Genomic DNA, 19,198 nt, shown 5'->3' with positions numbered 1-19,198 from the left:
TACAAAAATTAGCTAAAAAAAAAGAAAAACGAGCAAGCACATCAAGCTACTCCGAAAAATATAAAGAAAAAACACGATATACATGAATAGATACAGAAAGAAGAAAGATGGGATTAAGGAAAAATTTGTTCATTACTTGCGACCGGGCGACTGTTTCAACCAGTCAGTCACCATGCGATCGCGACCAGCACCCGCGGGTGCTTGAGCATATGGAGGCGAAAGCGGTCTGTCATTGTATCCAGAAGAGGTATCATCGTGATACTGGCTTACATCCACGCCGTATTCACTTTGCTGGTCATAGCCGGCTGCTGATGATGGCTGAAGCTGATGATGATGGCTGAAGGAGGATGAATTATCCGGTGTTGGATACCGAGAGTGTTTAGGTTCGACCATGGAAAATAGGACGGATTGGCTGCTATAAGGGTCCTCTACAGACACGTTTCTTCCGAGGCCACCCGCGGGTGACGCTGCCGCCGATGTAGTTAGCGGCGCGGTATCGGTGACGTACGAAGGTGGATAGTCAACATTCACAGGCGACATTGGGCGCATAAACACGCTGTTTTGTGGTCGCTCGTCAATACCATGCGGTGAAGAAACAGGCGATTGGTACTGCGGCTGCTGCTGGTGCTTCTCTCCTCCACCCTGATGCATAAAATTAGCGATGCGTTCGCTAATCGGTCGGCTGTTTCGCTGGCTCACCTCCACATCGTTCTTCGAAATATATTCGGTATCCTGACCCGTCTGTGATGCAAGGGATGTCTGGGCGGGTCCAGCGTAGTTGCGACGAGGATGGAAAATAGAAATCTGATAATCGCAAATGTGTTAAAAAAGGGGGTGGGGTCTCGGCTGTCCTTCTCGTACGACTTACAAAGAGTAACCAAAGGCAAACAACACACATATTGATGTTGGCGATGAGTAGGTCACATGCAAACTTGTTCGTGTTGATAGTCATACTGTCTGTGAAGCCATCGACGCACAGGATGACAAACGACGCGCCATGAAGGAAAAGGACGGTCGTCAGCATGACATTCATCTGCTTAAAGTAGCTGAGCCGGCTGACAATGGATCTGTTGGCGCTGTCCTTGATGCGCTGCGAGTGGGCGATGATACGCTTGAACCGAAAGTCCGAGCGAATCCCCAAGATTGCTGTCAGCAACACTAAAACAGAAGAAGAAAAAATTAGCATCGTAAAATTGAAATATCTCATGCATGACGCTTTACCTTCGCAACCGTAAGCTAGCTGGGGCGCAATCTCAGACATGAGCTCGTCGCCCTTGCTTATAAAATGCCACTGCAGGACGACAAACATGGCGACCGAACCGAGGGCCCTACATATTATTATTATTATTATTGTTTCGATGAATAACCTGCGTGAGCGGAGCTGATTCCAGGGCAACCAGGGGCTGTGTGTAGCCTCCATTCCCGCTCTTACCAAAAAATGTAAAACTTGAACTCTAACGAGCCCATGAAACTTTTCTTTGCGACCGAGTTGGAGAGATAGTTCCAGAAGCATTGCATAAGGCAAAAGACGCCAGTCTGCATCGCAAAGGTGACACACTGGAGATAATCCATGGGCTTTTGTGCGACAATGTAATTAACTCAACTGAATCATTGGTGATTTTTTGCTACTTGGCTTTCATTCGCATACCTGAACAGGCTTTTGGTTTTCTGGGGACCAGTAAGCATACGGCTTGGTGATGATGTGTCCATTCGGTAGCACCATGAAACCTTCAGTGTATTTTATATACACCCCAAAGTAGTCTGTTATTGTTGTTGCAGTCCATCATCAGTACAAAACAATAAAGTGGCCTGTATGGAACAATAGGACGCCGGAGCGGATGGTACCGGTTGGTCTCAACGTACCCCATATTGCTTGCGTTGTCATCATTGTAATCATGATATACGTAATGATACTTCGCAGCTCTCCTGCAAATACTTTGGATGGGCGCAGGCATCTGAATTTGTCGTTCTTGTAAATGCTGTATAATAGGTACACTGATATGTATACATCGAGAACGGCGCGCTCTAATAATTGATTCAAGGGTTAAGCCTTTTTCAGGGCGGTGGTTTTAAAAATAGGGTATCGAGGGTTTACCAAGATATGAGAAATCACTGGGCGAGTTTACATGATTTTAGAATCCAACATTTTTCACATCGATTGCCAAGCTTTTCTTTTCCAATCAGTTTACCTCAAATGAGTCATGAAGAAACGGAAAGAGAAAGAGGGGAAAAAAGAAGGTAGTATGAATTGGAGAGCGGGCTCTTACATGGACTGCAGTAAGTTTGGATCCGTTTGTGTTACCGCTCCAGGACTGAATGTGAGAGAAGTCCCGCCCACGAGCGAACCTGCCTAATTAAGCTTGCATTACGGAGTTGAAAGGGCAGCTTGTTCGTAAATGAAGTAGAAATCAATCATATCTTTCTTTTACTTCTTTTTTCTTCTTCTTTACATTGCACTACTAAACAGCAGATGCGTCGGCTCGCCATCACACTCGTTTTTGCGATCCTTCTCGTTTTCTCGAACGCTTCCTCAGTCGAAGAAGAGCTCCACTTGCTCTTCAAACGTGACAGCAAACTTCCTTACGACACCCTTCCCAACGCAAACTGCACTGCTCCCAGCGCTTGCTCAAACATTGCAGAACCCGTCAATTGCCGTTGCAGCAGCTTACTGACCGTGTGCGAGAACAACAGCGGCCAGTACTGCTGGGGCTCCATGACTCTCAACAAGACCTCTGGATGCCCTAGCGTGCCTGAGTCTTGCAGCTCCCAGTTCAACGGAACCGCTTCCTGCTTGTGCAATGATAACACCGTCCTTTGCGTCGATGGATACAACCACTACTGCTATGGCACTTACTCTGGTGGATCCGCATCAGCATCCGTCGCCTTGACTTCTCTTCCCGCTTCTGGAGGAGCTGCCAGCAGCCAAACCGCTGCCGCTACAGCCACAGCTTCAGGCCAGGACGGTCAGAGCAGCAACCAGCCTTCGTCCGGTATCCGCACCACACCTTCCTCCATCGCCCTCTTCGTTCTTGGTTTGGTTGGTATCTTTGGATTCCAAATGTTCTAATCGCGTCCCCCTCGTCGTCGATCCTGTACCACATTGATCAATAACAAATCTAGACCATCAAATTTTCATCCACTCATTTCATTCATTCATTCATTCATTCATCAAATCGTTTTATTCCTTTTTTCCTGCTACTTGTTCTTTCTCGCCAATATTCTGGACCGTCATAGCATATTAACAGCAGTGTTACAAAGAGCGTATCGATGGATCTGAGAGAGAAAATGTTTTCCTTTTTCCGTTTTTCATCAAGACCTGAGAGCAAACCCTAAATTCAGCTCGTCGGCTGTAAATCATCCCACTCTTCTGTTGTTGCCAAGACCACCGCCTGGAACAAGTTGCTATGTTTGCAACAACTTTCCATTTAAATCGTGTACAGCGCCCGCGTGTAGTGGGCTACACTCGATCGTCGACAGAGGAGTCATGATTCCCACTCTATCGCTTGACATTTTACATGTTCAGAGATGCATCCTTATTTTTCAAGCGCGTCTTGTCTTAGAAGTATCATGCATCGTTTTTGCTCCGGACCTCGTAGGTGATACAAGCAATGGATGGATAGGCATCACGAAAGTCGCCTTTTCTGCCTCTGCGTTAGGCTCCAAGACCAGACGGGAAAGCTTGAATGGGAAAGCATAATAATGATTCCTAAATGAGGTCACGAGGAAAAATCACTCTTCTTGATTACATGAAGTTTCACGTCTGCAGGAGGGGAAAATAGATATACAAAGTCCGTTCGTGGTCTATTTTTCTTTTCCTTCTTACTCTTTTTCTTGGCTTTCTTCTGTCTCGGGTTTGGCCAGAAACAAAAACCTTGTATGGCAGCTAGTCGATGCATCACAGATGCTTGGCGCGATTGCTACAGAACATTCCAGACAACTTTACAGAATTCGTTTTTATCTCGCGAGGAAAGAAGGTGTATACATTAGCTGGCTTGTAATTCGATAAGACATCGTTAGTATGCCTGCAATTTGGGAATCCAAGACAGACTGTTCATATTTAGACTAGATCCGACGCTGCTGCGTCGAACTATGCAAGTCCGGAGCTGTAGCGCTACTCAGGTAAATTAATCTTGTCAACAACTACAATACCTCTTGAACCGCACAGCGATTGAACTCAAGTTGGGGCGATCCTATCGGATTTCTCCTTTGTCAGATATCTGCCTTGTTGCCAAAAATGTAACAATGACTGTGCGTCAATGTCGAGATCCCTCGGAATGCTGAGCAAAGGATAACAAGCTAAGTGTAGATGATCGACGTCTGGAGTATAATTCTCCAAAAGCAATGCAACCTTACTTGATGCAGTAACTGAGGCTACATATTGCATCCACAAGGACAGTACCAATATTATATGTCTATATATCTTTTTAGGGATTTCTGATTCGATTAATAATTCAGGGCACCACTGAAAGGGAACGGGGACCTCAGATCCCGCCCTGGCCCCCAACCCCTCGCATGCATCTCGATTACTTCTCAACAGCACATGATGCTTAAAAATCTTATCATCCTTGTAGATTGCGCACTAGTCGCACGAGTAAAAGCCCGAAAGATAGCAGAGGCAAGGAAATCGCAACGGAAGACAAAGCCCCATTCTCCTACCGCACTTGACCACCTTTTTGGAAGCGGTATGGCTCGACATGCCTCAAATGGAAAGAAAGGGAACTCTGGGTCTCTTTCTTGAGATCTTTAGTGTCACAGTATCGTCAAACGTGACAAAGGATATCGCTTTCTTTGCTCTTGAATCTAAAGTGGCTTACAGAATAACAAGAAAGAGTCTTGGCTCCAGTTCAAAGCGATTATCACCTTTACTTTGTTTAACTCCAGTTTCTAAGCCAAACCGCCCGTTTCCCCGAAAAAAGCTCGGTAGTTTCCGCTCTTCTTTCTTCCTTCCCCACACAACAATGATCAAGAACTAAACCAACACATCTCAAACTTGCCATACTCGTACATATATATATCATCGCACACCACAACCCTCTCTACAATACTATGCCGAAAAGCAAGGTCATTCCCTCCACAGCCACGCTTGTTACCTTGGCTATACTTGCATCTTCGAATGCTCGGCCATCCCGAGCTCAGCAAGTTGACTGCCTTTCTCTTGAATCTTCAACAGCATGTCCAGCTTTCCAGAACTACTACATTGGTCTGGCTGGATTAGCAACTCGATACCCGTACCTCGCTAATGTTACCGACATTACTTCATTCGACTCAAGCCTCAAAGCATACGCGTTCTCGTCAAGCGATTACTTGGACGCGCTCGGCTGCACAGGCTATTCAAACGATTCCAGTACGCCTTACGCACGTTATTCGCTGAGCCGGTTATGCGCTGGCCTTGTGCAAGATACAGCCAGTTCATTACCGTGCAATTACCAAAACAATATAGCTCCAGCCCCCCTCTGCCAGACTACTTGCAACGACTGGCTTGTCAGTGTCACCCAGATCACCAGCGACTCGTCAAAGTGCCCGAACTCCTCACAGCGCGACAATGGGATGGCGAACTTGGCGACGCAGTGTGCCAATTGGCAAGGATATAACGGGACTGCGAGCGAAGGCTGCATACAAGGAATGGCCAACGAGCCAGACAATTGTGGTATGGTTCACCCTGTTTTGATTCCTTTAATCCCGAAGCATGCTAAAGATAAAGTTGTGAAGGGTTTCAGGACGATCTTGAAATGGCATGCAAATACTGTAGCAGTAACGGAACAGATTCGTGCTGCAGCAATGTCTCTTGCCATCAACTGTCAGGCTCGGCAATAGCAGGAATCGTCATTGGATGCTTAATTGGAGCAGCGTTGATTGCATTAGCAGCATTTTTCTTTTGCGCACGACGGAAACGAGTACGGAACGATAACTTTAAATTTACAACCTATGTTCCACCAAGAGACGATTACTATCAGACGAACGGACTCTTTAATCGAGCAGCAAATAGCAGTAGAGGATCATTGGTTTCCAATCATCAGCGCAATCTTAGCACGAGCACCACTAACCCTCCACAACAATCCACTCTACCGCCACCTCCACCTCCGCCAATTGTGACAACTTCACTCAACGATGCTACTCCGGTACACGACCAAGATACCTCAATTAGACAAGAACCTGATATTCCCGAGTCCTTGCAACCAAAACCTGAAGACCTGTACATGGCCATTCATCCTTATCCGCCGCAGATGGGAGATGAGCTCGCACTGCATGTTGGCGATATTATCTGCTTAGCAGTACAGTTTGACGACGGTTGGGCGTTGGGCTTCAATGTGATGACTGGACACAAGGGAGCGTTTCCTACGGTTTGTGTAGCACCCGTGCCGCAGGACGTGTTGGAAGGCATGTTGGCAGATGGATCTTCGAAAACACTGGTTGAGGAAGAGCAAGAGCAGGACCAACAGCAAAACGGTGGTGCAGCAGCAGCGTGGCATGCTCCTGCTGAAACGCCAAGCTACCATGGATCGCGCGCACCGACACCGCCACGGTTGAACCTGGACCATATCCGTGAAAGTTTAAGACGGTCTGTGACATTGCCGCAGCATAAATCAACCGCCCTGACACATCACAGCAGCATACCCAAACGGACAGCAAGTATAAGGACGACGTATGGATATCATGAAGCTGACAGTCCTACATCGCCTACCTTAAATACACCATTCTTTGACGTCACGCCTTTATCAAGCGCTGTAGTGCGATCTCCTAGAAACCTGGAACAGCGGAAACAGCATCAACTTCAGGATGAGATTGAACTGCATTGAAAATCCTCTCTCTTGTTTCAAAGCTAGCAACAAAACAAAATGTAATAATACTGTTCTTTTTTCTCTTTTCTTTTTTTATCCCATTTTCCCTTGATCCTGTTTTCTGTTACTTTGAGTTATTAATTCGGAATACCTGGCTGTCAGGGAGTGAGCTGCATTGTAGAATACGAATATATTAGTACGTCAGCGTCCGCGGTTAGGAGAGCCCGCTGGATTCTTGTCGGATCGCGCACTTGCTCCAGAGGATTTTCCACTTGGAGGTACTCGAAAAGAACACCGGTCCAAGGAGACAAACACAATTGAATCACCTTTGAGCACAGAGAACAAAGCGGGAAAAAACGCTCAATTTATACCATATTGTGGTCATGTCCGTGGGCTGGGTGGTGCTCATCAATCCGTAATCTACACCGACATGGAAACACAGAATACGTTGATGTGATCACAAATTATCTAAATGGGCAAAAGCATAGATAGGAAGTAGCGTCGGCGGTGGTGCAAATTGCTCAAGTTGGCATTTTGTCCCGCATCTGTCAAATATGCAACCAGAAAATAGAAAAAAGGAAAAGAAATCTCGATGTAGCAAGACCGGGCGTGTACTTGAAACATCGAAGTCGCAGCGAGCAGTGTAGTATGACGATACATCATCGTGTGACCCCGGATGGGGGGCCGTCATCGTTTTACGGACAGGTGGCCCAAAATGGTACCTTTTTACACAACAACAAGAAGGAGGAGGAGAGAGAGAAGGGAAAAAAAGGTTTTTTGGGGGGATTGTTGCACAGCGACAGCAGCCGATGCCTCTGCTGCTGCTGCTGCCAGCAAGATGTAACAAACATATACCATTAGCAACAGTGCGTGTGACCACCGGGTTGGTACGAAAATGTGAATACATACATTGCAGCTTTGTTGCCACAACGTGTTCTGTCACCCTACCCAGACGACCAGGAACCATCAATGTGATTCATCTTGCAAATTAGAGTTATGCTTGCAGTCCACAGATTGCTCCTGAATACATTGCTAAATTAAACAGCGAGCAGTCTTCGTCTGGCCCTGTACTAACAGGATCTAAATACCACCGAGTTCGGTAGCAACCACCACTTGTCACTGACCTTACAGGAACCATTTACAAGCTAGCATGTACTTTTTTTCTAATAGAACAATTGCTATTGCTGCTGCCAGAGGTTGTTGGCACAGAGACGAGGATGCTATAATAGCTTGAGCGATCAACAAAAAAATGCCCACCTTTTCTAGCAGGTCAAGGAAGTCTTTTTCTTTTGGGTGTGACTCGGACTTTCCGGCTGCTGTCAAAAATCTCAGTTTGGAGCAGCAGCAACATATTTTTTCTGGCACGATATATACGCATAGCGCACGCAATGAGCGCCGAGGCTACAACGCAAAGATACATTGATCTGTCACTGTATGTGTACAAGTGCACACGGAATTGGGCGATCCATTCCGGAGCATGACTAGGGACATTGTTCATTGATTTGAATGAGATTTTAGGATACCAGAAACTTTTGAAGCCTTCTCGCCAAATGGCAAGTCCCCGCTCGACCTGGACAGCCTAAAGAACGACGACGACAAGGAACTTTGGCTTATTCGAGTACCTGACAACGTAAGCATATTGTCGACTGAGGGAACGGCTGAGATATTAAATGTATAAACTGTGGATATATATTAGTTCCCTGTCGACAAGCTCGCAGACGCCAAACTTCAAGTTCCTTCAGCAGATTCTGGCAAGAAAGCGCTTGGAAAGATCAATGTCGGCAAGGACAAGTATGAGTTCTTCCGCGTGCCGGAGAACAAAGGCGGTAACGACAATAACAACGACGACGGCGACGATGCAGGAGTGAGTGGGCATGAAATGGCGGGTCTGACATGTCTGTTACCTCAAAAGGATGGAAAGCTCGGACAAGGTAAAAAGCTGATGGATCGCGCGCTCCTAGTATACCTTTTTGTTTGTTGCTTACACACACGATATAGCAACCAAGGAGTTTGCACATCGATTGATCGTCAACCAGGTCGTTGACATTCCCGACTCGACCGAGATTGCAAAGGAAATCCGCGACAGACCTTTGGAGAAGCGGCAACAGCCTGAAGGACTCAAGATGAGATTCAAGCCTTATGGTTTTGATACACGTAAAGATCGAGAATAAGAAATTTGTAGCAAATGGAGGAAAACTCACCTGTGGATCATAGGTGCTCCCAAGCAAGAAGAACAAAAGCCGCAAGAAACTGCCACCAAAGCCGTGAAGCAAGAAGATGGCGAGAAAAAGAGCAAAAAGAGACGGAAAGAAAGCGATGATGGAGACAAGACTTCCAAGAAAAAGAAGAAGAAGGAAAGCAAAGATTAGAGTTACTGCCATTATATTTTTCTCTCTCTCTCTCTCGCACACCCACATGCATGCAAGTGCAACATATATACACACGCTCACACACATTTATCTATACATTTTCCCTCGCACCCATTTATGTCTTTTCTATTGCATAGTCAATATACTTGTTTTCTCTTCCTTCCTCCGACACGCGTTTGCCATAACAGGGCAACGTCGTCAGCGCGCATCATCAGTGGGGCTGCCTGCTGCTGCCCTTAAACTCAAAATTGGCTGCTGCTACCCCGTACAGGGTTTCTTCCTCCTTCCGTGCGTTTCCACAATGTCCAGCAGCATCACAATCAACATTAAACCTTCCAGTGACAAGAAATTCTCTGTAACGCTGGAGACGTCCAAGACTGTCCTGGATCTCAAAAACGCGATTGCAGAGCAAACAGATGTGCCAGCAGAGCGGCAACGTCTGATCTACTCTGGACGTGTTCTCAAAGATCACGATACCATTGCAGACTGTAAGATATCCAATGAGAGCACTGTACACATGGTCAAAGGTTCAGCGCCCGGCGGCAACAAATCAGCAGGTAGGAGGAAGAACGATACGAGAAAGGAAGGGAACAAAGAATAATAGGGAATCTAATATGCATAATGCAACAGGTTCATCCGCGTCGTCCCAACCTCAACAGCAACAACAACAGCCAGCAGCAGCTTCGTCGCCTCAAACAACAGCACCACAGCAGCAGCAACAACAACAACCGGCATTCAATCCATTTGCAGCCTTTGGAGCAGGAAACGATGGCACGGCAGCGAATCCGTTTGGCATGTTTGGCACTGGTTTCGGCGCAGGTGCCATGGGCAACAGTTTTGGCGCGCCTGATCCTACACTTATGAACCAAATGCTACAGAACCCAATGTTTGCACAGTACATGTCGAGCGTTCTGCAGAATCCAGCGGTGCTCGATTCCATTATCAACAATAATCCACACTTGTCATCTATGGGCCCTGAAATTAGAAACATGATGCAGTCGCCCGAGTTTCGGCAAATGCTCTCGAACCCAGACGTCATTCGGCAAATGGCGACCATGGCCTCGGCTATGCAAGGTATGGGCATGATGGGTGGTGGCATGCCATCGCCTCAAAATACACAACAGCAGCATCAACAACCACAGCAACAACAGCCAGCAGCAAATCCATTCGCCGCATTTGGCAATGTGCCTCCCATGGATCCTCAATTGCAACAACGTATGGCCGCACTGTTTGGCATGCCAGGCGCCGCCGCTGCGCCCGTCGATAACCGACCGCCTGAAGAACGATACCAAGTACAGTTGCAGCAGCTGAACGAGATGGGATTTTGGGACGCGGCAAAGAACATTCGTGCATTGCAGGCTACGGGCGGCAACGTGAATGCAGCGATAGAAATGTTGTTTAGTGATAACAACAATCTTTAAAGATCTCTATTTTCTTTTTCTTTCAAAAAAAAATTATCCTGGCCAAATATTGACAAGCAATGTACGGAACTGTTGAAATGCATTTTCTACGATTTGCTGTTGCTGCATAGAACTACTAGAAGATGACAAGGATGATTCTATCACGTTGGTGGTGACTGCAGCGACGCTGCTACCGCTGCCGTACACGGTGCTCTTGTTCGGCAACAAAAACTCGACTGTGCGCAATCCTCCACCAGCTCCCAGCACAGCTTCTGCGCGATCTCCGGCTTCCGCGTGCAGTCTTTTGCCGCTTCGTGAACTCAAAAATCCCTTGACGCACTTCATGACAACTTCGCCTCTCTTTTGCAGCCACGCCAGCTGCTGCTGGTCTGAATACACAGGCTGATCAAGATATGGATCTGGTAGTAAGAGCAAAGGTATCGAGAGTGATGAGATATCGTAGCGAGCAACGAGTCCGAGAATATTGCGAAGACCGATGATGAGAGGATGTCGATTTGACAGCTCGACACCTGATGCTACGGCTACGTTTTAAATTTGTTAGAGCACGATGCCTACTAACTATATATATATATTTATACACATACCTTCGCTGTCAATGATAAGATGAAAGACGACCTGCGTCAGGGGTAGATTTGAGTGTCTCGTTACAAAGAAACTGCCTTCTTGCAACCCGTCGCTGCGCGATGCAAAGTCTTGTTCAATCAATGTGAGCTGTGACTCGATATCTGGAAAGTGGAACTCTGTCGAGTGCTGGCACCGTTCAAACAGGGCCTTGTTGCTCCCCTTGCCGGATCTGTACTGCCGCCAGCCGAAATCCTGGCTTCTCTGGAGCTCCTTTTGATCGACAAGCACCACCATTGCACTAAGGTGGCTCGTGTACAATTTGGTGGCAGTCTGAGCCTTGTACGCCATCTCGCGGCTGGGGTCGTACGGAGGATTGAAGATATCCGTGGCTGAATCAACAACAACTAGGCGCAGGTTGTGCGTTGATTTGACCTGGGCTGTGCCAAGCGTGATAGTGAAGGATTCTACCGGTTGCTGCTGTGCGTTCGAATGTGAGAATGCCGCCGTTGCAGTGGATGAAGGTCCAAGGCTTTTTTTAAATCCTTTTGATCAGATGATGCAAAGAAAAAATATATGCTCGTTGGTTTTATCTACCTCTCATCATGTTCGATGCCTAGATTTTCCATGGCACGTCCGAGCCATCCACCCAGTTTCCGCACAGAACTAAGGTTAGTGTTCTCCATCACTTGTTTCTGCTGCTGCAAGAACGAAATTGGGCTCCATCCTTTGGTGGAGCGGTTAGATGGAAGCGAGTTTCGTTGGAGCGACTGACGCCGCGACCCGCTGCCGCCACTGCTGCTGTACAGTTCATGAAACGAACCTGTTCGAGAATGCGCCGGAGAACCTTTTTGTTGCTGTTGTTGTTGTTGTCCGACAGAGGACGATCGACGGAAAGGTGCACCGCTGCTGTTTGAATGACGTCTACTGTTACTGCTGCTTTCTACTGCATTATTGACTTTGCTGATATCCTCGATAAGCAGCATGACAGCCTGTTCCATGTTGTTATTCGAGAGCAGAAGCGCAGTTTCCGCCTGCTCGGCTGTGAACCCCATTTCCTGAATATCTCTGATCACCGGTGAACGCTGTTGTTTTTTATCTGCAGCGTCTGATTTCGACAAGGAACGGGTCATGGATGACGACGCTTGAAGATCGTTCGGTAAGGACGAAGAGGATGACAGCAAGGATGCAGTGCCGAGACTTGCCGAAGAGTTCTGACGGTCCCTGCTTTTCGATAAACTATTATCGTGGCTGCCACTGTTGTTATCGCCACCGTCTGCGTCTCCCGGCGACGATGGAGAAGCTTTCCGCACTCTTTCAGCTGCAACTTTGATCATATCCTTTCCATCGAGTTTACGTTCGGCTTCGTTCAGACTGAGACTTCCTCCTCCTCCCGTTCCATCGTCCATCAACGCAGCAAGTCGCGCCTGGTATTCGCGGTACAGTTCGACGACGAATAATCGGTACTCGCGTCGTTGGGTCTGCTGGATTTGCAAGATATCGGAGGCCCACGTCGCCTGGAACACTTCCATTTCTTCTACGTGACGGGCAAACAAATGCGTCATGTTCATTTGTGGAGAGCCAGGCGATGACTCTATTTCTCGATTGTGCCTGATGATAGATGATGTTTAGGTTTCGGACAATTCAGGTGTATATAGACAGCGTATATTATTATTACCGCGCTTGGATTTCCTCTAGTTCATGCTCACATTGGGCGTAACGTTCTTGAATCAGCGAAGCGTAATCTTGTTCGAGTCCAAGCAGGGTATCAAAGATGTCTTCTATCGGACAATGCACGAGTGTGTGGTACGCACGCGGAAAGATATCCTGTAAATAAAAAAGAAAGCAATGCGTCAACCATTGCCATTCTTCTTCTCTCACATACACAATTATCTTTGATGACGAATGTACGTCTTCCTTTCCCCACCCCACGCTCTATTTTATTCGCCTTTTTGTTTTCTTGAAGCTCTAACCTCCTCTGGCTTTATATGGTATTGCCGTATATGTTGGCGGTATTGGTTCAAGAGCTGACGACGACGATTGTCAGAGCTACTCAGCGAATTGCCGTGTAGGGCGAGTCGGCATTTTTCAGAAAGGGCAACGGCGAGCGCGGATTCGACGTTGGAGGCCAAGTATGGAGGAATGGCACGCTGCTGCACGAGATTGGCGACGACGTGGTCCAAGTGCTGGCCCTGAGGCACTTGAACGTGCAGCGGAGGAGTATGGTCAGCCAAGTGCACCGTGGCCTCCGCTTGCACAGGTGAATACATAAGGAAACCAAAAAGAAATTATGGATACAGTTAAAAGTAGTAGTGATAGTAGTCCTGCTGTAGCGGGAGGTAAAGGGTGAAGGAGGAAGGATCGGCCAAAGCTAAGCAGATGCCAGGTGGGCTCACATTCGGAGTTTAAAGCATGTCAAGAACAGCAAGCGTTTGGGTAAGCAGAGGAGACGAAAAGAAAATCACTTTAGTGGTAAAAGAGACAAGAGAAGGGTTGAGAGATCTTCCGGCACACTACTCCTACCAGAGCCCCGATCACGAAGCAACTGGTGTGCTCCCCTGCCTAGTGCAAGGGCAAGCAGGCAGGTAGGCAGGAAAGAAAAGAAACAAGAAGAGAATAAATGCAAAATGGCAAAGATAAACCCATAAAGCATGTATCAGTTTTTGAGCTGCTGCACACACACGCGCAGCAGGGAATGGGGATGGTCGGTTTCAGACAGGGCTCCCCTTCAATTTCATTACGGACCCCCAGCAGAGACGGATCTTTGAAGAAAGTGTGAGTAAGAGAAAAAGGAAAAAGAAGGGAATCCATCAATCACATACACACGAAAGATTTGGTTGTGCAGCCGACGGACACTACGCACGCCAAAGGGTCCTGCTTTTGGGGGGAGCCCATGTTGGGGGGATAAGAAGAGGCAGCCGATCTCAAAGAAAAGAGAAAGCAAAGCAAAGCAAGAAAGAAGGAAGGAAAGAAACCAAAAAAATTTTCCCGAGCCCAAAAAAAGAAGATTGAGACTTTTTGCAGGCGGGCAAAAAGAGACCGGAGCCCGCACAAATGAAATCATGGCCGCACTCCCGGACTGGGGGCCAAACGAACGACGGCAGCAGCACAGCAGCAGCCAGCAGCCAAGCCTGCCTGTGTTGTCACAGAAGGGATGGTTGTCGCTGTGTTTGGAAATGAGTGCATTTGGGGGGAGCAGATGTGCAGTTGATTGGGTGTGTTTGGGGGGAGATATGGAAGGAAGGATGATGATGGGGGGAAGGGACACAAAGAACCGCGGTTTTGAATCCAAAAAATGTGGGAAGGGGGTGCAACCACAGCTGGATCCGATGTCGGATACATTTGGCTTTTAGAGAGAGAACAATGGCCCAAAACGCTCCGATCACAATTTGCGTTTTTGGCACCTTTGAAATATAAAGTACCTTCCTCCCCCATCATCACTCCGCTTTACTCTCTCTCTCTCTTTCTCTTCTTTTTTCTTATTAATCCTTTCTCTCAGCGCATAAAGGACAAAAACAACAACAGCAACAGCAACAAAAAGAAAAACCGCTGCGTGCTGACCAAAGCGTTACTCAACCAAAAAAAAAACCACGTTTCATATTTATACATAACATATACACATTAAAAAACCATGTCGCGAGGCGCTTCCGGAGCAGCAGCAGCGTACCCGCCATCGCTCGTTCTTCTGACGCTCACGAACCCGTTCCAGCTCGCCAACATTTGCGCTCTCGCCGTACCTAACATTTGGACAGGATCAGTCCAGCAATCGTACTCTTCAGCTGATCCTCAGCGGCATGCAACATTCTTTTCGTTCTGTCAAAGAGTAATCAAAACAACACAGATTTCGAGCGCTTGCGTGCTGCTTGCGTTATACTACATTTTCCAGCTACGCGCGGCATACCCGAACATTCAGGCCAACATGGGCAGCGAAGTGCGTCTGTTTACGACAGCGTTGATTCTAGCCAACAAGTTCCTGGACGATAATACATTTACAAATAAGGTATGTCTGGGACTTGAGAATGGACATGTTGGTCCCTGATGTAATAATAATAATGGTGATAATGATAATGTTTGTACTCACCGTGCACTTCTTTGTGTATTTAGACATGGTCTGACGTTTCCAACATTCCAGTAAAGGAACTTAATATCATGGAAAGAGAATTCCTGACCGCTCTCAACCACAACATTGCCGTCAACGACCAGTGCTACTTTGCCTGGGTTGCTCAACTTCAAAACTGGCTGCCTCTTGCAAGAATCATGCGTCCCGTCTTGACTCCAGCGCGTTTAGGAATCAAACTGTTTCCATCGAGCACATCGCTGCCGCCACTGGCAACATCCCCATCAATGCCTCACAACTTGAACCGTAACAATAACAATAACAACCCAATCACTACCACTACCACTACCACTGCCAGTAGCATCAACGCATCAGCTGCGATCCACGCCGTAAAACGAGTATCGCACGATGAGGCATCTCCATCCCCGCTCCAGCGATCTTTCAAGCGACTTTACACACCTCCCAGCAACAGTGAATTTATTGCATACCATCAGAAGCATTTCCCTCATCAGCGCCCTGTGATCGTTCCCGTTAACAACTCCTGTTCGCGGACTCCTCTTTACAATACACCCCCAATTCAGCCTGATTATTCCTGCCGACCGGTTCTCAGCTGGTCATCATCCTCGTCGGCGCTAGCCTCTTCGCGCCACGTAACAGCGCCGACCACTGCGGTCTATTCTGCCGCTTCTTCGGTCGCTACGGCCGCCGCCGCTGCCGCTGCCGCCGCTGCTTCCATCAACTCCGGTTACCCTACGTCCTTGTTGACGCACCGTGTCCAATGCCTACGTATCGAATAAACAACAAGGACCGGGAACAAAGAAAACAACAAAAGAGCTGTAATCCACCACCTACTCGAACATACACGCCCGCACCTGCACCCGCAACTACACCTGCACACACACACATTATCCATTCATCCTCAAAGCACATGTCAACACACTTAACACACACTCACGAACACACATGGCTCTGCTCAATAGTAGTACACTTGCAAATTATAGTCTCCCCATCCCCAAAGTATTTGCGGCTTTCCTGTACATAGCAATAAATGGATACACACACGCTATCGCCTTTCGTTGTACATAAAAAAATAGTAGTAGCTGTCATTAGCGTGATCATGCGGACCAATGTATAAGCGGGCCCGAATTCTCGAAAGGTTCTACTTGGGGGATGCAGTGAAACGTTTTTGGATCGACATGAACAAGCATGTGTGGACCTGTCTCACGTGCCCTGAAAAGGAGCGACCCACAGACAGGTTCCTTCTTCTCTATTCGTTGTTTTTGGGCTGGTTACACTTGTGGCTGTGGGAAACTCCGTTCCCCAAAAGGGAATTTCATGAGCAGCGGAAAATAGATAGATATAGATGATGATGATGACTTTGTGTCATGCTGCCCAAAGCGGAGCAGCGTACCGCCGCCCGCAAGTTTCTGTTTCTTCTTGCTTTGCTCAGCAGCGGCCAGGTACAAGTTTTGTGTGTAGCATCATTAAGACCGTCGTCGTACAAGTTCGCCCTCTCCTCCTCTTACGCTTCCTCCTGATCGAGCAACACCAACAACAACCCACTACTTGTCGGGCGTCGTGATGATGATCATGCAGCCCTTTCCGTAGCTTCTTCACACACACATTGCTGTTGTGTCTCCTGCTGCTGCTGCTGCGACCCACCCACCCTTTTTTTTCTTCGCTCGGGGCTTGCCCATGCTTTTGATGATTATTAAAAAACTGTCATGTAAAAAATAATAACAATGTACATACGTGTGTGCATATCTGCTTGCTTGAGGCGTAGGCAAGAAGGGGCCCTTGCCATCATCATGTGTTGTTTTGTTGTTATGGTTGTTGCAATACCTGCTGGCTTACATACGCATCATTTATTTCATTCATGTCTTATGCAAATCAGTCATACAGACGCATGTAACAAAAAAGGTCTCGTTCCCTGCTGCCTGTCTGCCTGCCTGCTGCTCCGCTAATTGCATGAAACTCAATCTATCTATCTGTGTACCTTGTAAAACCCTAACCAACTGACTGCATATACATCTGTCTCTCTCTGTCTCTCTCTTTTTTCCCTTTCTTTTTTTGAATTCCTACTATCCTCACTCCCGCGCTAACTAAATAATTACTCACCCGTCCACATGAATCATCTTCAGCGACCCAGCCGATGGATGCGGCCGCAGGACCGGAAGCCCGGGCGGTGTTTGTTTAAGCACCAAGCAAGGATTGCGAAAAAATCGTCATAATAACAACCTGTACTTTTTTGTTTGATGGGGGTTGGGACGAGTGCGGAAAAAAATGCAGGTGTTTCATCGGCGTTCCTTTCCACACCGGCATGCAGAAAAAAGAGGGATAGACACTCTGACTGATGATTGCTAGATGTGTATGTAGTACATATCAACTACCACCAACCAACGACGTCTCTATTTCGGCCTAAGGCTGGCCCCAAATTCAGCTGACGAGAACCCGTCCAAACTGTAAATTATTATTTTTTTCTGGGCGGCGACAAAGGAGGAGGCTTCTTCTTCATTTCACTTTTGTTGTTGCTGCTAAACGGGGCAGTGTGACACTGTGTACATGCAGGGCTGGAAGTTGAATTTGGTTAAGGCCAGCAAAAATGGTCCACTGATCTGAGGACAAAATTTACTGGGCCGTCGTAATGTGGAGTATCACACAGAGTAAATACACTCGCTGGTATATGCAATGAGCCACTGAAATCGGGAAGAGATGCTCGTAAGGTGGATGTCTCTTCACTTATGGGAATGATGTATTCCAGCTCTGATTTGCAGCAGAATATTTGCGCTCTTGTTGGATTGATTCAGGCTCTGTCAAGGATCGTTGCAGGACTAATGTTCCAATGACAAGCTTCGCCTTCTGTTTGCCCAAATCCGCTCTGAGAACAATGTGCAGTACACCCACCCATACTTGCACAGAGATGTAGGGACGGCAGCACATAAATCCGGGTAAACATTGAACAATAAAAGCGTTTAGAAAACACTGCGTGATCCAATGATGGTGGACGGTTGCGTATATCGTCGTATCGATCTTATATGTTTCATAGTCCTTTAATGTGTATTTTCCTCTGTTTCCCGAGTTTACTGTTTATCTTTTATTTAATTTGTACCACTTATTTGACTTGTTTACGCTTTTCCATCTGTTTCCCTACAATACTGGCTGGCACGATTCCAAGAATGGTGTCTTCTGGCTCAAGTTCGTGGCCAATCCATTTTCAAGACAAGTGGGCCAAATTCGTTTGGCTGATCCAATTTGGGCGAAGTAGCCCATTTTCATAGGGATGGCCTATTTTCGCTGGGCCTGACCAAATTCAACTTCCAGCCCTGTACCTCTTCTTTTTCGTTTCAAACGAACCACATCTCCGCGCATGCAAATATTGCAAGCGTCGGCTCGTCTGACATTGTGTAAGCACGTTCCTATATGTTATGTACGAGTGAGATTTCAATGTTGCACACATAACATACCATACCAGAACAAAAAGTAACAGCGAATATTTCATGTATGTTGTATGTGCAGGGTAATGCAAACCTTTTTTCCGTTCGGCCGATCATCTTGTCCCCCCCCCCAAAAAAAAAACAATCTCACTTGCTCATTTTCCATAAAGTTACCAATGGAGGCAAGCGTGGCGGTAACCAAAAAAAGGGCTGTCTTAGTTTCTATTAATCTGTAAAATATTCTTCTCAGCGGTGATTTTGCCCACGATGATTAAGCGTGCTGCTGGTGCCCTCACCATCATCATCACCTGACACACACACGCAGCAGTCTAAAGGGAACCAAGAAAAGCTTGGCACGACGATGACAGCCAGCCAACTCACATGATGACGACCACGATGATCGCCCGCCTACGCCGCCCACTACTACTAGTCTCATCACTATCGTCGTCGGCAGCCTGCTGATGATCCTTTGCATTTGCATCTTCCTTCTTTTATTCCGCTTTTTCCCTTTCCCACTAGCCGGGCTACCATCCATCCATCCCCCCATACATCTCTTTCTTTTTCTCTCTCTCTCTCT

The 19,198-nt window shown here is 47.2% G+C and overlaps 10 protein-coding genes across 10 annotated transcripts; 6 read left to right on the top strand and 4 right to left on the bottom strand.

Annotated features, from left to right (window-relative positions):
• Nucleotides 1–132: 132 nt before the first annotated feature.
• VTP01DRAFT_9128 (uncharacterized protein) lies at nucleotides 133–2,203 on the bottom strand (the record flags this gene model as incomplete). The annotated part of the gene is made up of 9 exons (XM_069388326.1): nucleotides 133–642; nucleotides 700–804; nucleotides 869–1,158; nucleotides 1,222–1,328; nucleotides 1,433–1,575; nucleotides 1,649–1,761; nucleotides 1,864–2,025; nucleotides 2,096–2,112; nucleotides 2,190–2,203. The coding sequence occupies 9 exons, from the start codon at nucleotides 2,201–2,203 to the stop codon at nucleotides 133–135; spliced, it is 1,461 nt and encodes a 486-aa protein (XP_069240634.1).
• A 267-nt stretch (nucleotides 2,204–2,470) lies between these two features.
• VTP01DRAFT_9127 (uncharacterized protein) lies at nucleotides 2,471–3,067 on the top strand (the record flags this gene model as incomplete). Its single annotated transcript, XM_069388325.1, has 1 exon — nucleotides 2,471–3,067. One exon carries the CDS (start codon nucleotides 2,471–2,473, stop codon nucleotides 3,065–3,067), a length of 597 nt encoding a protein of 198 aa, XP_069240633.1.
• A 1,476-nt stretch (nucleotides 3,068–4,543) lies between these two features.
• On the top strand, nucleotides 4,544–4,973 carry VTP01DRAFT_9126 (uncharacterized protein; the record flags this gene model as incomplete). The annotated part of the gene is made up of 2 exons (XM_069388324.1): nucleotides 4,544–4,682; nucleotides 4,756–4,973. 2 exons carry the CDS (start codon nucleotides 4,544–4,546, stop codon nucleotides 4,971–4,973), a joined length of 357 nt encoding a protein of 118 aa, XP_069240632.1.
• Nucleotides 4,974–5,046: 73 nt separating this feature from the next.
• VTP01DRAFT_9125 (uncharacterized protein) lies at nucleotides 5,047–6,797 on the top strand (the record flags this gene model as incomplete). The annotated part of the gene is made up of 2 exons (XM_069388323.1): nucleotides 5,047–5,647; nucleotides 5,710–6,797. The coding sequence occupies 2 exons, from the start codon at nucleotides 5,047–5,049 to the stop codon at nucleotides 6,795–6,797; spliced, it is 1,689 nt and encodes a 562-aa protein (XP_069240631.1).
• A 1,370-nt stretch (nucleotides 6,798–8,167) lies between these two features.
• On the top strand, nucleotides 8,168–9,148 carry VTP01DRAFT_9124 (uncharacterized protein; the record flags this gene model as incomplete). Its single annotated transcript, XM_069388322.1, has 5 exons — nucleotides 8,168–8,211; nucleotides 8,298–8,409; nucleotides 8,476–8,710; nucleotides 8,778–8,933; nucleotides 8,994–9,148. 5 exons carry the CDS (start codon nucleotides 8,168–8,170, stop codon nucleotides 9,146–9,148), a joined length of 702 nt encoding a protein of 233 aa, XP_069240630.1.
• A 301-nt stretch (nucleotides 9,149–9,449) lies between these two features.
• VTP01DRAFT_9123 (uncharacterized protein) lies at nucleotides 9,450–10,569 on the top strand (the record flags this gene model as incomplete). The annotated part of the gene is made up of 2 exons (XM_069388321.1): nucleotides 9,450–9,705; nucleotides 9,779–10,569. The coding sequence occupies 2 exons, from the start codon at nucleotides 9,450–9,452 to the stop codon at nucleotides 10,567–10,569; spliced, it is 1,047 nt and encodes a 348-aa protein (XP_069240629.1).
• A 33-nt stretch (nucleotides 10,570–10,602) lies between these two features.
• VTP01DRAFT_9122 (uncharacterized protein) lies at nucleotides 10,603–13,400 on the bottom strand (the record flags this gene model as incomplete). Its single annotated transcript, XM_069388320.1, has 5 exons — nucleotides 10,603–11,090; nucleotides 11,154–11,662; nucleotides 11,728–12,741; nucleotides 12,809–12,957; nucleotides 13,104–13,400. The coding sequence occupies 5 exons, from the start codon at nucleotides 13,398–13,400 to the stop codon at nucleotides 10,603–10,605; spliced, it is 2,457 nt and encodes an 818-aa protein (XP_069240628.1).
• Nucleotides 13,401–13,692: 292 nt separating this feature from the next.
• On the bottom strand, nucleotides 13,693–14,025 carry VTP01DRAFT_9121 (uncharacterized protein; the record flags this gene model as incomplete). The annotated part of the gene is made up of 2 exons (XM_069388319.1): nucleotides 13,693–13,892; nucleotides 13,953–14,025. 2 exons carry the CDS (start codon nucleotides 14,023–14,025, stop codon nucleotides 13,693–13,695), a joined length of 273 nt encoding a protein of 90 aa, XP_069240627.1.
• Nucleotides 14,026–14,761: 736 nt separating this feature from the next.
• Nucleotides 14,762–15,984, top strand: VTP01DRAFT_9120 (uncharacterized protein; the record flags this gene model as incomplete). Its single annotated transcript, XM_069388318.1, has 2 exons — nucleotides 14,762–15,130; nucleotides 15,235–15,984. The coding sequence occupies 2 exons, from the start codon at nucleotides 14,762–14,764 to the stop codon at nucleotides 15,982–15,984; spliced, it is 1,119 nt and encodes a 372-aa protein (XP_069240626.1).
• Nucleotides 15,985–17,926: 1,942 nt separating this feature from the next.
• VTP01DRAFT_9119 (uncharacterized protein) lies at nucleotides 17,927–18,127 on the bottom strand (the record flags this gene model as incomplete). Its single annotated transcript, XM_069388316.1, has 1 exon — nucleotides 17,927–18,127. One exon carries the CDS (start codon nucleotides 18,125–18,127, stop codon nucleotides 17,927–17,929), a length of 201 nt encoding a protein of 66 aa, XP_069240625.1.
• Nucleotides 18,128–19,198: the final 1,071 nt, after the last annotated feature.

The sequence above is a fragment of the Rhizomucor pusillus genome (genome assembly GCF_041956525.1).
Source record: "Rhizomucor pusillus strain CBS 183.67 unplaced genomic scaffold VTP01scaffold_6, whole genome shotgun sequence".
Taxonomy (NCBI): domain Eukaryota; kingdom Fungi; phylum Mucoromycota; class Mucoromycetes; order Mucorales; family Lichtheimiaceae; genus Rhizomucor; species Rhizomucor pusillus.
This window is presented reverse-complemented; position numbering and strand designations above follow the sequence as displayed.